The 16057-nt window shown below is 45.0% G+C and overlaps 1 protein-coding gene and 1 pseudogene across 6 annotated transcripts in view; one reads left to right on the forward strand and one right to left on the reverse strand.

Annotated features, from left to right (window-relative positions):
* Positions 1 to 14512, reverse strand: part of RHOT1 (ras homolog family member T1) — an 85169-nt gene extending 70657 nt beyond the window's left edge. For 3 of the 6 annotated variants that reach the window (XM_017890944.1, XM_017890947.1, XM_017890943.1), the window contains exon 1: positions 14097 to 14358. In XM_017890944.1, coding sequence (XP_017746433.1) covers positions 14097 to 14172 — 76 coding nt within the window. In that variant the 5' untranslated portion in view covers positions 14173 to 14358. Of the gene's footprint in view, positions 1 to 14096 lie in introns of all 6 variants that reach the window. The other 3 variants (XM_017890946.1, XM_017890945.1, XM_017890948.1) reach the window with 2 other exon arrangements.
* Positions 599 to 1995, forward strand: LOC108541359 (arginine-fifty homeobox-like; annotated as a pseudogene).
* Positions 14513 to 16057: the final 1545 nt, after the last annotated feature.

The following is a 16057-nucleotide window of genomic DNA, read 5'->3' on the forward strand; positions in this document are numbered from 1 at the left end:
AAAAAAAAAAAAAAAAAAAAAAAAAAGAAAGAAAGAAAAAAGAAAAAAAAGTCTCAAACACCTGAAAGCATAATTTGCACAGGTTGAAAGTTTTAAATGGGCACTTAAATATGTTTTCTAAATTCCTCCCATTAGTTAAACTTTTTCAGCCCTGTTAAGTATTATCTCAGACCTTTTTTCTGATGGTGATACCTCATGTTTTTCTTTTTTCTTTTTTTTGAGTCAGAGTCTTGCACTGTCGTGTAGGCTAGAGTGCAATGGCGTGATCTTGGCTCACTGCAACCTCCACTTCCCGGGTTCAAGCAATTCTCCTGCCTCAGCCTCCCGTGTAGCTGGGATTACAGCCGCCCACCACCACGCCCGGCTAATTTTTTGTATTTTTAGTAGGTACGGGGTTTCACTATGTTGGCCAGGCTGGTCTTGAACTCCTGACCTCGTGATCTGCCCGCCTTGGCCTCCCAAAGTGCTGGGATTACAGGCACGAGGCATTGCACCAGGCCGTGATTTCCTTTTTTAAAAAAGTTCATTGAGAGAGAGACACACCATGCAGGACTGAAAATGGTTTGTCTAAGGGGATTCATGACAGATTTCAGAAACCATGATGAACAGAATGGCCCCAGAGAATCCCCAGCCAGACCCTTTCATCAACAGGAATGATTCCAACATGAAGGTGATACCACCACAGGATCCAGCTAGTCCCAGTTTCACTCCGTCATCTAAGCTGGAGTGCAGTGGTGCAGTCTTGGCTCACTGCAGCCTCAACCTCCCAGGTTCAAGTGATCCTTCCACCTTAGCCTCCAAGAAGGTGGGACTACAGCAATATGGAGAAGGCATCAAGAACATACTTAATTCAGCCGCCAACAAAATGAAGAGCTTAGGAAGTTCTGTTTAGCCAGACCATGTTCCCAGATAGAAATTTTCAGGAGAAACTAGCTTTGAAACTCAACCTACCAGAGTCAAAAGTAAAGAACACAGTGTCATGGTGAATTGGAGAGGACGTGAAGATAATAACCTGGTGGTTTTCACTCAGGAGAAGCCTGGAATGCCTTCTCCAAGAACAGACCACAATCTCCCCTCTTCCCCCACTCCCTGGTTTGGTTTAGGAACCGGTGATTCAAACTGAAGCAGCAGCAGCAATCAGCAAAGCAACCAAACCAGATACCTTCCATCCAAGAAGAATGTGCCCACCTCCCCCAGAACATCTCCCAATCCTTATGCTTTTTCTCCTGTGGTTTCAGATATCTACAGCTCGCTTCCACCTCAGCCTTTAGACTCTTTCAACTGGGCATGGAACTCTACTTTCACTGAGAGTCCCACAAGTGACTTCCAAATGCAAGATACTCAATGGGAGAGGTTGGTGGCCTCAGTTCCTGCTTTGTACTCTGATGCCTATGACATATCCCAAATCATAGAACTGTACAATCTTCCTGATAAGAATGAGATATCCAGATATTCTTTCCACTGTCTGTATCAGTATCTCTCACTCACAAAGTACCAGGTAGGAGGACAGGGTTCCTCTCTCAGCACCTTTGCTGGTCCAGCTGTAGGCCTATCTCCCACACAAATCTGGCCCAGTATGATAAGGCAAGGCTTTGAAGACTACAGTCTAACAGACAGCCTGGAATTCCAGAAAACCTCCAATTTCTCTGACCAGAGTACTAATAAATATGGACCATTTAGAAAAGAGGTCTTCTTGCCTCTTATACATGGGAAAAAAAAAAAAAGTTCATTAGCAGCAAAAGTTCAAAATTGGAGCAAGAGAGACAGATGACAGTCAATTTAGGGAAAAAAATAGCACATTTTCATCAGTATCATTTTTGTATTTCCTTTTGGAAGTGCAGTGAAATAACAGCTACTTTAATAAAGGATCAGACAAATGTGACTTGTTTAAAAAATGCTTCAGTGAATCTAAACTAGGGCTTTTTGCTCTCCTTAGGGCCTGCCTACCTAACCCTATGTGAGACTATCAAAGGAATAATAAAGCAGCAAGTGTAAAAGCCACTTTTAAGCTATTTTTTAAACATTAATATTTTGGCCAGGTACAGTAGCTCACACCTGTAATAACCAGCACTTTGGGAGGCTGAGGCCTCCCTGGATCAATTGAGGCCAGGAATTCAAGACCAGTTTGGCCAACTTGGCAAAACCCATCTCTACTAAAAAAGTACAAAAAATTAGCCAGGCATGATGGCGCATGCCTATAATCCCAGCTACTAGGGAGGCTGAGGCAAGAGAATCACGTGAACCCAGGAGGTGGAGGTTACAGTGAGCCAAGATCATGCCACTGCACTCCAGCCTGGGCAACAAAGAAAGACACGCGCACACACACACACACACACACACACACACTCTCTCTCTCTCTCTCTCTCTTTATATACACACACACACACACACACACACATATACTTTAGAGAGGAGATTTCACTCTGTTGCCCAGGTTGGTCTGGAACTCCTGGGCTCAAGTGATTCACCTGCCTTGGCCTCCCAAAGCGCTAAGATTACAGGCATGAGCCACCACACCCAGACTACACTAATTTTAATTGAGAAATAAATAAGAGTGCCTTAAAGATAACGAAACATTTTAGAATATTAAATTCTAAAAACTATTTAAATATGCTTAAAATCAAAAGGTATTTTAATAATGGCAAATATGATATAAACACCATGTATTTTAACTGCTTCAGAAAATAAAGATTGTTTATGAGGAGACAAAATCTCAAGCTCTTCTTAAATTGTACTAATTAAACTTTATATTTACTATAAAAATTATAGGACAAATGCATATAAAACATTGTATTTTACAATAAAATTTGTAACAAATAATTACAAATAAAATTTATAATAAAATGTATACAATGTAATATAAATACACTTGATACAAACATTTACTATATTATTAATACAGAAGACACAAAAATTATCCTTTATTAGCCAACCGACTAATGGCCTCTATTTCTTCTATTTTGCCTGAGAAATATTGAAGTAATCTATAAAAACTAAAAGCAAGACCACAATTATCCGCAAGGACAGAAGGCCTTCTAATCCAGTTCAATAGAATATGCCACAGTTCTGAGACTCCATGCTTCTAAGTAGGTCATCCATGGAAAACATAATTCATCACTATAGAACAAATTATCTAGATTTATCCAGGCTACAAATTTGTCTTTTCATCACATCTTTTGAACATCTAGTTTCAAATGACAGCAAATTCCTAATATTCGTGAAGCAGAAATAACATTATCTGGTTCCAATTACCACTCTACCAGTCATACTGGCTATTTTTCTTGATAACAAACACCCCCTGCTTCAAGTGGCAAAGAGACCTACTCCTCATTTTTATGTTTCTTTAGTAAGAAGACTTGTTGGCTCTTCCTAAGTTATTGAAATTAGAACACACTGGGGGGAGCAGGGTAACTATGGAGTTATATTTTTAACTGGAAAACTTTAGCATTTGGCGAAATAGCTAAACACTGTTCCAGAGGACAATTTCACTGCCCATATGCAGATGACGTGGCCTGCAGAACAAAAGCTATTGCTCAGCTATCCCTCTCCTTCAAACGAGATCAACACTAGTAACCAACTGGTGCGGCAAAAAAAGATAGCAGAGAATAGGTTTCAATACATATGTGATGATGATATAGAAAAGACTCTGTATGAACAGAATAGACTCTTTATGTAGAATGGACTCTATGGCCAGGGATGTTTGAACTTCGGCTTTCTCTGCATTTAAAGACAGCCTAACTTCTTTTATCTAAGCACTAAATACTCATTAAGCAATTTGCATTAAAGCCTGCATGCATCAGAAGTGGGCCCAGAAAAGATCCATTTCACCTCAATGGGTATTTGAATATCCTTGGCTATAGAATATTACCTAGGTAGTAAACACAGTATAATTGAAACTGGAGCAGTTTAATCTTTTTTTTTTTTTTTTTTTTGAGACGGAATCTCACTCTGTCGCCCAGGCTGGAGTGCAGTGGCGCGATCTCGGCTCACCACAACCTCTTGTCTCCTGGGTTCAAGTGATTTTCTGCCTCAGCCTCCTGAGTAGCTGGGATTACAGTCGCACACCACCACGCCCAGCTAATTTTTGTATTTTTAGTAGAGACAGGGTTTCACCACGTCAGTTAGACTGGTGTCAAACTCCTGACCTTGTGATCCACCCGCCTTGGCCTCCCAAAGTGGGGGATTACAGGCGTGAGCCACCGCACCTGGACAGTTTAAACTTTAAATATCATTCCAACAAAGACCAGAATAGAAAGCAATATGGCTTTTTTTTTTTAATAGGTAAAAAAAAAAAAAGTAGAGGCAGGGTCTCACTATGTTGCCCAGGCCAATCTCAAACTCCTGGGCTCAAGCAAGTCTCCTGCCTTGACCTCACAAGTGCTGGGATTAGCAATAGGACTTTAAAATGATTTTAGGCCAGGCACAGTGGCGCATATCTGTGATCCCAGCACTTCAGGAGGCCAAGGTGGGTGGATCACTTGAGGTCAGGAGTTCAAGACCAGCCTGGCCAATATGGTGTATTTTGTATTCTACTAAAATACAAAATTAGCCAGGCATGGTGGCGTGCGCCTGTAATCCCAGTTACTTGGGAGGCTGAAGCAGGAGAATCGCTTGAACCCAAGAGGCTGATGCTGTAATGAGCCGAGATTTCGCCAATGCACTGCAGCCTGGGTGACAGGGTGAGACTGTCTCAAAAAAATGAAAAAAGAGCAGGCCAGGTATGGTGGCTCATACCTATAATTCCAGCATTTGGGAGGCCGAGGTGGGTGGATCACTTGAGGTTGACCAGCCTGGTCAACATAGTGAAACCCTGTCTCTACTAAGAAAAAACAACAACAACAACAAAAATTAGCCAGACATGGTGGCGCACGCCCGTCATTCCAGCTACTCGGGAGGCTGAGGTTACAGTGAGCCGAGATGGCACCGCTGTACTCCAGCCTGGGAAACAGAGCAAGATCCTGTCTCAAAAAATAATAATAATAAAGAAAGAAAATGATCCCATTTTATGACAGAGAGGAATGGGTGGAAAACAAGGAAAGTCTAAACAAACTGAACTAGCTTGAACTCATTCATTCTTTCAAGAAATACCTGAGTGCCTCTTTTGTGCCAGGTCTGTTCTAGCCACTGGGGATACAGCAAGAAGGAAGACAAATCCCCTGCCTTCATGACGATTCTTTTCTAGCCCAAGAGACAGGACAACAAATGTACAAATACACATGGTTATGGGGATAATGCCTAGGTCAGAGCCTTCTTATAGAGAGAGCAATGAAGGACAGAGTAGCATAAAAGGGAAGGGTCAGATTGTGGAGGGCCTTATAGGACTGCATTAAGACGTTTGGACTTGAGCGGGGTGGGGAGAGATAGCATTAGGAGATACACCTAATGTAAATGATGAGTTAATGGGTACAGCACACCAACATGGCACATGTATATATATGTAACAAACCTGTACATTGTGCACATGTACCCTAGAACTTAAATTATAATAAAAAAAAGAAGAAGTTTGGACTTTATTCTAGGTGAAAGTAGAAATCATTGGATGATATATATATTTTTTGAGACAGATTCTTACCCTGTCACCCACACTGGAGTGCAGGGGTGCAGTCACGGCTCACAGCAGCCTCAAACTCCTGGGCTCAGGTGATTCTCCCACCTCAGCCTCTCAAGTAGCTGGAACTGCAGGTGCATGCCACCTCACCCAGCTAATTTTTTGTATTTTTTGTAGAGATGAGGTTTCATCATGTTGCCCAGGCTGGTTTCAAAATCCTGGGCTCAATCGATCCTCCTGCCTCAGCCTCCGAAAGTGCTGAGATAATAGGCATGAGCCACCATACCTGACATATTAGATGATTTTTAGGGGGCATAGCAGAATCTGAGATATTTTCTAAATATGAATCTGGGAGTATATATTCAGGACAGCTTGAATCTATACTCCAGGGTAAAAAAATTAAAAATAAAAAAAAAAATAAAGATGAATCTGCCTGCTCTATGGAAAATGGAGGAAAGCAGGAGCAGAAAGACTGGTTAAGGGAGATATTGCAAAATTCAAGGCCAAAGCCAATGGAAGTTTCAACTAGTTTGGCAGAGGTTGCAATGATAATCAGAGTTAGACAAACCAGTTAAAGAGCTGCCAGATCCATTTTAAAAGAAGGTAACAGTTCCATTTTCTTAATGAACTTAACTAGTAGAAAACAAATATATCTCAATTTAATTTAAAAAGAAGACTCCATTAAAATGAAAACTATCCGGCCGGGCGCGGTGGCTCAAGCCTGTAATCCCAGCACTTTGGGAGGCCGAGACGGGCGGATCACGAGGTCAGGAGATCGAGACCATCCTGGCTAACACGGTGAAACCCCGTCTCTACTAAAATACAACAACAACAAAAAAAACTAGCCGCGGCGAGGTGGGCCCCCCGGGCCGCCTGTAGTACCCAGCTCTTCGGGAGGCTGAGGCAGGGAGAGATGGCGTAAACCCGCGCGGAAGGTGAGCTTGCAGTGAGCTGAGATCCGGCGCAGCCTGCACTCCAGTCCGGGCAACAGAGCCGAGACTCCGCCTCAAAAAAAAAAAAAAGAAAAACTATCCTGCCTTACTATTTATTTTTATTTTTATTTTTATTTTTTTTGAGACCGGAGTCCTCGCCTCTGTCGGCCAGGGGCTGGAGTGGGGCAGTGAAAAACGCGGATCTGCAGCTCACTGCAAGCTCCGCCTCCCCTTGGTTTACGCATTCCTCCGGCTGCCTCAGCCCTCCAAGTAACTGGGACTACAGGCCCCCGCCACCCTCGCCCGGGCTAGTTTTTTTTTGTAATTTTTTAGTAGAGACGGGGTTTGCAGCCGTGTTCGCCAGGACGGTTCGATCTCCTGACGCCGTGTCCGCCGGTCTCGGCCTCCAAAAGTTGCTGGATTACATGCTTGAGGCCACCGCGGCCCGGCCTATTTTTAATATTTTGAGAACCCCAGAGTCTCGCTCTGTCACCCAGGTTGGAGTGCAGTGGTGTGATCTCAGCTCACTGGGACCTCCACCTCCTGGGTGCAAGTCATTCTCCTGCCTTAGCCTCCTGAGTAGCTGGGATTACAGGCGCGTGCCACCACCACAGCTGACTAATTATTGTATTGTTAGTAGAGACTGGGTTTCGTCATGTTGGTCAGGCTGGTCTCAAACTCCTGACCTCAGGTGATCTGCCCACCTTGGCCTCCCAAAGTGTTGGGGTTACAGGCATAAGCAACTGCGCCTAGCCATTAAAAAAATTTTTTTTTTTTTTTTTTTTTTTTGAGACGGAGTCTCCCTCTGTTGCCCAGGCTGGAGTGCAGTGGCCGGATCTCAGCTCACTGCAAGCTCCACCTCCTGGGTTCACGCCATTCTCTCACCTCAGCCTCCCGAGTAGCTGGGACTACAGGCGCCCGCCACCACGCCCCGCTAGTTTTTTGTATTTTTTTAGTAGAGACAGGGTTTCACCGTGTTAGCCAGGATGGTCTCGATCTCCTGACCTCGTGATCCGCCCGTCTCAGCCTCCCCAAGTGCTGGGATTACAGGCTTGAGCCACCACGCCCGGCCAAAAATTTTTTTTTTTAAGAGACAGAGTCTTGCTCTGTCACCTGGGCTGAAGTACAGTGGTGTGATCATGGCTCGCTGCAACCTTGACCTTCTGGGTTCAAGCAATTGTCTCACCTCAGCCTCCCCAGTAGCTAGGACTACAGGTGCAAACCACCTTGCCTAGCTAACAGTGTTGTGGCTTTTTTTTTTTTTTTTTTTGAGGCGGGATCTCACTTTGTTACCCAGGCTGGTCTCAAACTCCTGTGTTCAAGCAATCCTCCTGTCTCAGCTTCCCAAAGTGCTGGGATTACAGGAGCGAGTCACTGTGCCCAACAATTAATATTTAAATTTTCTGTAGAGACAGGATCTCATTACATTGCCCAGGTTGGTCTCAAACTCCTTGGCCTCAAGTGATCCTCCCGCTTCAGCCTCCCGGAGTGCTTGGAATACAGGTATGAGCCACCTCAGTCAGCTGTTTGAGTGCACTATTAGAGTTTTTTTTTTTTTAGACAGTCTTGCTCTGTTGCCCGGGCCGGCATGTCTCGGCTAACTGCAACCTCTTCCTCCTCCTCCAGGGTTCAAGCGATTCTCCTGCTTCAGCCTCCAGAGTAGCTGGGACTACAGGTGTGTGCCACCAAACCTGGCTAATTTTTGTATTTTTAGTAGAGGCGGGTTTTCACCATGCTGGCCAGGCTCGTCTAGAACTCCTGACCTCAAGTGATCTGCCTGCCTTGGCCTCCCAAAGTGCTGGGATTACAGGTATGAGCCACTATGCCTGTCAGATTTTAAAAATTTTGTTTATTTATTTATATTAGACAGAGTCTCACTCTGTCACTCAGGCTAGAGTCCAGTGGCATTATCTCAGTCACTGCAACCTCCGCCTCTCGGGTTCAAGTAATTCTCCTGCCTCAGCCTCCCGAGTAGTGGGATCACAGGCGCACACCACCATGCCTGGCTAATTTTTGTATTTTTAGTAAAGACAAGGTTTCACCATGTTGGTCAGGCTGGTCTCGAACTCCTGACCTCAGGTGATCCACCTCCCTCGGCCTCCCAAAGTGCTGGGATTACAGGCATAAGCCACCATGCCCAGTCTGTTTTTATTTTTTTGAGAGAGGCTATTGTTCTATTACCTAGACTAGAGCACCATGGCACAATCTCATCTCACTGTAGCCTTGACCTCCCAGGCTCAAGCAATCCTCCATTTCAGCCTCCTAAGTAGCTGGGACTAGAGGCACGTGCCACCATGCCGAGCTAATTTTTTCTATTTTCTGTAAAGACGAGGTCTTGCTATGTTGTCCAGGCTGGTCTCGAACTCCTCGGGCTCAAGCTATCCTCCTGCCTCGGCCTCCCAAAGTGCTGGGATTACAAGTGTGAGCCACCATGCCTGGCCTTGTTTTTTTTGTTGCTGTTGACACAGGGTCTTTACCCAGGCTGGAGTGTAGTGGCACAAACATGGCTCACCAAAGCCTCAACCTTCTGGGCCCAAGCAATCCTCTTGTCTCAACCTCCTAAGTAGCTGGAACCACAAGTGTGTGCCACCATGCCTAGCTAATTTTTTAAAATTTTATTTTATGTAGAGATGGAGAATCACCATGTTGCCTAGGCTGATCTTTAACTCCTAGGCTCAAGCAATCCTCCCACCTCAGACTCCCAAAGTGTTAGGATAACAGGCGTTAGCCACTGCACCTGGCAAAATGTTGTTCTGTTTAAGGAATAGTAGCTGACTTTTGATTTGGCCTGATTTGTATTTGGTTTGTTCAATAATTAAGATGCGGGCTGGGCACGGTGGCTCATGCCTATAATCCTAGCACTTTGGGAGGCAGAGGTGGGCGGACAACCTGAGGTTGGGAGATCAAGACAATCCTGGCTAACACGGTGAAACCCTGTCTCTAGTAAAAATGCAAAAAATTAGCCAGGCGTGGTGAAACATGCCTGTGATCCCAGCTACTAAGGAGGCTGAGGCAGGAGAATCGCTTGAACCCAGGAGGCGGAGGTTGTGGTGAGCCCAGATCACGCCATTGCACTCCAGCCTGGGCAACAAGAGCGAAACTCCATCTAAAAATAAATAAATAAATAAGATGCAGATAATATTTAAAACACTTTGGCTTTCTTTGCAAATAAATACCTTAAAATATATATATATATATTAATAGTAACTTCTTTGATCTAAGCACTGAACAATCATTAAGCAATTAGTTAGCATTAAAGCCTGGATAGATGAGAAGCGGGCCAAGAAAAGATTCATTTCACCTCAACAGTACAGCATAATGGTTTAGTCAACATAATGTTGAAACCATTCACAACTATTTCAGAACTTTGGTGAATGATGCTGCTACTATGGTTCAGAGAAAGACACTGACAGCAACAAAATATCACTGTGCAACTACTGAAGTGATAGTGAATGAATGAATAGGCTATACTTCTTTTTCTTTGCTTTTCCTGTTCCTCTCAATTAACCATGTTAAAACTACATCTGAAAACTAGACTCGCTCAAACAGATAAGTAATAACTCAAATCACTACTACTTTTTTCTAATGTCAATGTCATAGACAAACACATGTATCAGATCACTACTAGAATATACCTAGCTTTTTTTTTTTTTTTTTATGACAGAGTCTCACTCTGTCGCCCAGGCTGGAGAGCAGTGGCATGATCTTGGCTCACTGAAACCTCCACCTCCTGGGTTCACACCATTCTCTTGCCTCAGCCTCCCAAGTAGCTGGGATTATAGGCATAGGAAACCACACCTGGCTAATTTGGTATTTTTAGTAGAGATGGGGTTTCATTATGTTAGTCACGCTGGTCTTGAACTCCTGACCTCAGGTGATCCACCTTAGTTGGCCTCCCAAAGTGCTGGGATTACAGGCGTGAACCACCGCGCCCCGCCAAGACCTAGCATTTAAAAGTGATACACCTAGGCTAACAGCTGCCAAATACTTACATTAAATCTCACAAAGTAAAGCTTCTAACACTTCCCCCCAAAATATCAGCCTTTAAAATTAAAATTACATATTCTGATTAAGAGTAACTCTATTTCTAATATTTTAAATGTGAAAATAACATATATGATTGATGGCCTAAGGCTTTTGGTACCATTCTTTAAGAAAAGTGTCTTCGACCAGCCTGGCCAACACGGTGAAACCCCATCTCTACTAAAAATACAAAAATTAGCCAAGCATGGTGGCACACACCTGTAATCTCAGCTACTCGGGAGGCTGAGGCAGGAGAATCGCTTGGACCTGGGAGGCAGAGGTTGCAGTGAGCCAAGATCACGCCATTGCACTCCAGCCTGGGCATCAGAGTGAGACTCAAAAAAAGAAAAAAAAAAAAAGTGTCTTCCTGTGGCTGACATCACCTGTAGTCTCAACTATTCTGCAGGCTGAAGTAGGAGGAATCACTTGAGCCCAACAGGTCAAGGCTGTGGTACACTATGATCATTCCTGTGAACAGCTAGTGAACTCTAGCCTGGGCAACATAGTGAGGACCCATCTCTTTAAAAAAAAAAAAAAAAAAAAAGGGGCAGGCCCAGCGGCTCACGCCGTGCATCCCAGCACTGTGGGGGGCTGAGGCGGGCGGATCACGAGGTCAGGATTTCAAGAGCAGCCTGGCCAACATGGTGAAACTCTGTCTCAACTAAAGATATGAAAAGTTAGCTGGGCGTGGTGGCACACGCCTGTGTCCCCAGCTACTTGGGAGATTGGGGCAGGAGAATCGTTTGAACCCAGGAGGCAGAGGTTGCAGTGAGCCGAGATCGCACCACCGCACTCCAGCCCGGAAGACTCTGTCTCAAAAAAAAGAAAGAAAGAAAGAAAAGAAAAAAGAAAGAAATGTTTCTTTCTCAAAAACTAATGCTTTCTCTTGTGTCAAGTTGCTCACTATAATCAGAAAACTCTAGCACATACGTATAGTTTTACCAACTTTCTTATTGCTTTCTACAGAACGTGGATCATAAGTTTTCTAACAAATTTTGAATCCTTTCATGTATTCCTAAATAATACTATTAATGTTTTTATTTATTTATTTTTTTGAGACAGAGTCTCTCCCTGTTGCACAGGCTGGAGTGCAGTGGCACGATCTCGGCTCACTGTAACCTCCGCCTCCCGGGTTCAAGCAATTCTCCTGCCTCAGCCTCCTGAGTAACTGGGACTACAGGCGTGCACCACCATGCCCAAATAATTTTTGTATTTTTAGTAGAGACAGGGTTTCACCATGTTGGCCAGGATTGTCTCTATCTCCACATCGTGATCCTCCCGCCTTGGGCTCCCAAAGTGCTGGGATTACAGGCGTGAGTCACCACACCTGGCCCAAGTAATACCGCTAATGATTTAACCTACACGTCCTAAGGATGACATATTATTTGTATGTATAACACTTCTATTTAGATTTGTGTGTGTGTGTGAGAGACAGTCTCACTCTATCGCCTAGGTTAGAGTGCAGTGGTGCGATCTCAGCTCACTGCAACTTCCATCTCCTGGGTTCAAGCGATTCTCCTGCATCAGCCTCCCTAGCAGCTGGGATTACAGGAACCGACCACCATACCCAGCTAATATTTGTATTTTTAGTAGAGATGGGATTTCACCATGTTGGGCAGGCTGGTCTCAAACTCCTGACCTGAGGTGATCCACCTGCCTCAGTCTCCCGAAGTGCTGGGATTACAGATGTGAGCCACCATACCCAGCCTATTTAGATGTTTTACACACTAATGATATTCAAAATATTGATCCTATATTCAAAAATAAATCCAAAACATAGACTCTATTTTTTTAAAATTAGTATTAAAATTATTATACTATAAAACTATTTCATGGCCAAGCAAGGTGGCTCACACCTGTAATCCCTGCACTTTGGGAGGCTGAGACAGATCACCTGAGGTCAGGAATTCGAGACCAGCTTGGCCAACATGGTAAAACCTCATCTCTACTAAAAATACAAAAAAAAAAAATTAGTCAGGCATGGTTACATGTGCCTTTAGTCCCATCTACTTGGGAGGCTGAAGTGAGGACTCTCCTGAACCCGGGAGGCGGAAGTTGCAGTGAGCCAAGATCACGGCACTGAACTCCAGCCTCGGTGACAGAGCGAGACGCTGTCTCAAAACAACAACAACAAACTATTTCATCATATATTTAAGGATCCGTTTTTTAAGCAAGTCCTCTACTCACTTTCCCTACCTTGCTCCAAAAGCGTAAGCAGGAATCATATGTTAAATAACACCTTTCTGAACTTTGTCAAGAAGTCCATGAAAAATACAGATTAAGATATAGTTATAAATAAAAATTAAAATTTACAACTGCAAATCAAAAGTAAACTATGGCTGGCTAAGCTTACTCCTAAATTCTAATTCTAAAGGAAGATTTCTCCAAACAGCAGGTGGATGAAATTTCAATGAACATCAAGAACGCTACAGAAGAGGGTAAAAATGTGTTAACTTTCCTTGGGAGTCCATCATGGTGACCCTGAGGGGTTACTAAGAATGAAATAATGATTTAGAATAGAATGCTTCAAAACAGCAATGGCAGAGTATTAACAAATGTATTAACACTTTAAAACAAACAATCCAGTTGTCTCCGGCCCACTTTCTTATTTTAGTCCTAGCACATGAGTCACATAACTTGCAGAGTGATATCAAGAAGTTCCCACTGTTGTGTCCTCACGTCAGTGACAAAGGCAACTCTTCTTTATTATATTTTCAAAAGGTGAAATGTATGAAATTTCTGGGTGGGGGGAGATACCAAATGTCTGTGTGCCTATAGTTATTAATAAGTTAACTACCAAGTAACTATGGAATATATAATGCTTAAAAAGAGGGCAAAGATTAGGCTTTAGGGTAACAATAATTGGACCCTCCCCAGATAATTCTAATTCATTGAACGCTTGCATAACTCGAAGTTGAGAAAAAATTTTTGAGGAAATATCTCGAGTACCAGAAGTGAGTCCAATGCAAAGTACAAGTACTGCTAAAAAGGATCCGGCCCTTTCCACTACTCATATCTTAATGTAATGCATAAAGGGAGTGAAGACTGCGAGTGCCCCAAAAAATGCAGAAACCTGACCTTGCCCACAAGTCGAATAGTTCTGCACACCTCCCCCAGCTTCCCATTGAGCCGGTTCACGCAATCCCAATTGGTCAGTCTGCTTATTCCAACACCTGCCTGGCAGTGACAAGGGAATCTCCAGGGGAAGACGAGAAGGTCTGAAAGGAGGCGGCCTGGGAAACTGTGAGGCCCAGAAGGACGGGGCTGGAAAAGGAAAAGGAGAGAACCTTCGGAGGGATGAGGTCGGGCGGTTAGGGGCTAATGGGAACATGGCTTGGGAGGACGGCTGGGGAACAGGGAAAGGAGATCTCTGGAGGGCCCAGGTGAGGTGACAGGATGAGGGCCGCCGGCGGGCAGCCAAAAGAGAAGAGCGAAGGGGCTGGAAGGCCTAGAAACACACGCGGAGAGAGGCGAGAGGAGCTGTGAGGCGCGAGAAGGGCCCGGGCTGCAAACGTTAGGGCTGCAGGGGCAACAGGGGCTGCAGGGGCAGGGAGGGCAGGGACTCAGGGGCCGGCCCTAGGGTGCGGACTCACGTTCTCCCACCAGCAGGATCCGCACGTCTTTCTTCATGTCGGCGGCTCTCGGGGGACGGCCTCCGCCCGCACGCATGGAGTGGACTCCTCTCACCGGGAGCGCCCACCCCACGGCGCCACCTGCCAGCCTCTTCGGCCGCCGGGACCCGCCGCGCCGCCCCCCCAGTTGCTTCCCTGCAAGAGAGCCGGGACAGCACCAGCTCCGCCTCCTCCGGCCCAGCGGGCGGCGGCGGCGGCGGGGACGACGGCACGCGGCGAGGGACACGCGCTTTCGGAACGCGAACGATCTCCGCGCCGGAATAGCGTTCCCGCGGCCAGGCCGCCGCAGCGCAGGCCCAGGGAGCCTCACCCACCCTCCTCTGGGCACCGCGACCCGGGAGACGCTTGGGCCCGGAATTTGAATGGCGGATTCCCTGGTTTAACCCCATTTATATTATAGACAGGGACAGAAATTCTCTGTTCAAAGTCAAATAGCTAGAGCTTGGCAGTGACTCAGAGCAGGGATCTTCTCACCAGACTCTTAGACTCTGGGAGAGCAGCAATCTGCTTGCATGGTTTTCAGTTGCGTCCCCACGTTATTGGACAGAGCCCTCAGAAAATGCTTGATCGAATAGGGCGACTGGCTCCCAGGATCCGGCCCTTTCCACTCTCGAAAGCCCGTCACCCTACTTGCTTTTGCCTGTGATGCTTGTAAAATACGATTATAAGATTCGTTTTTATGCTGTGTGAACAGACTCCTTTCTTTATAACCAAACTAAGTGACTTTTTTCTGTCTATGTAGTTTATTTTATGGCAGGGTTTTCGGATACTCTACTTAGGCTTACCCAGCGTAATGCTAGACACGGAGGTGGCACTGGATAATAAACTCTAAATGATTTTTCTAACATTGCCTTAATTTTCTCTTGACCCTCTCCATCTGGAGGAATTTGTTGCTACATGCTTAATGTTTGGTACACGATGAGAAATATATATATATACACACACACACACACGCGTGCAAATATGCGTCACATCCCTAATACTTGGCACACAGTGGGAAACATAAAACACATAAATTAATGAGGAGGCACTATCTGTGCATAATGTACCTTTTTCCATCTTAAATATTACATAATGAACATTTAAAGGGAATGAAATGTGCGTAATACCAATCTCCCTTTCGCCTAGGAGAAGTCACATGGTCTCTTGCAGCAGTTAAGAGTTGCTGGCAAATTTCCTGGGTTTGAATCTCGGCTCCACATAATAGCTCTGTGATCCCGAGTAAGTGCTTTTATTTTTACTTCTCTCAGCCACTGTTTCTTCTTCTGTAGCATGGAAATAATGATAATAATACCTTCCTCTTGAGATGGTTGTTAGTAATAAATACCATAATACTTGTCAAGCAGTTGGTACAGTGCCAGACTCAGAGTGTGTGCCCTACTGATCTCAGCTATCATTATCATATTAAAAAGTTATTTAAAGGCCGGGCGCAGTGGCTCAAGCCTGTAATCCCAGCACTTTGGGAGGCCGAGACGGGCGGATCACGAGGTCAGGAGATCGAGACCATCCTGGCTAACACGGTGAAACCCCGTCTCTACCAAAAAAATACAAAAAACTAGCCAGGCGAGGTGGCGGACGCCTGTAGTCCCAGCTACTCGGGAGGCTGAGGCAGGAGAATGGCGTAAACCCGGGAGGCGGAGCTTGCAGTGAGCTGAGATCCGGCCACTGCACTCCAGCCTGGGCGACAGAGCGAGACTCTGTCTCAAAAAAAAAAAAAAAAAAAAGTTTTTTAAAAAGTTTTAATGCAAAGGTTTTTTTGTTTTTTTTTTTTTGTTTTTTGTTTTTTGTGTTTTTTTTGAGACAGAGTCTTGCTCTATTGCCCAGACTGGTGTGCAGTGGCGCCATCTCGGCTCACTGCAAGCTCCGCCTCCTGGGTTCACACCGTTCTCCTGCCTCAGCCTCCCGAGTAGCTGGGACCGCAG

Source organism: Rhinopithecus bieti, unplaced genomic scaffold, assembly GCF_001698545.2.
Source record: "Rhinopithecus bieti isolate Rb0 unplaced genomic scaffold, ASM169854v2 scaffold_19652, whole genome shotgun sequence".
Lineage (NCBI taxonomy): Eukaryota > Metazoa > Chordata > Mammalia > Primates > Cercopithecidae > Rhinopithecus > Rhinopithecus bieti.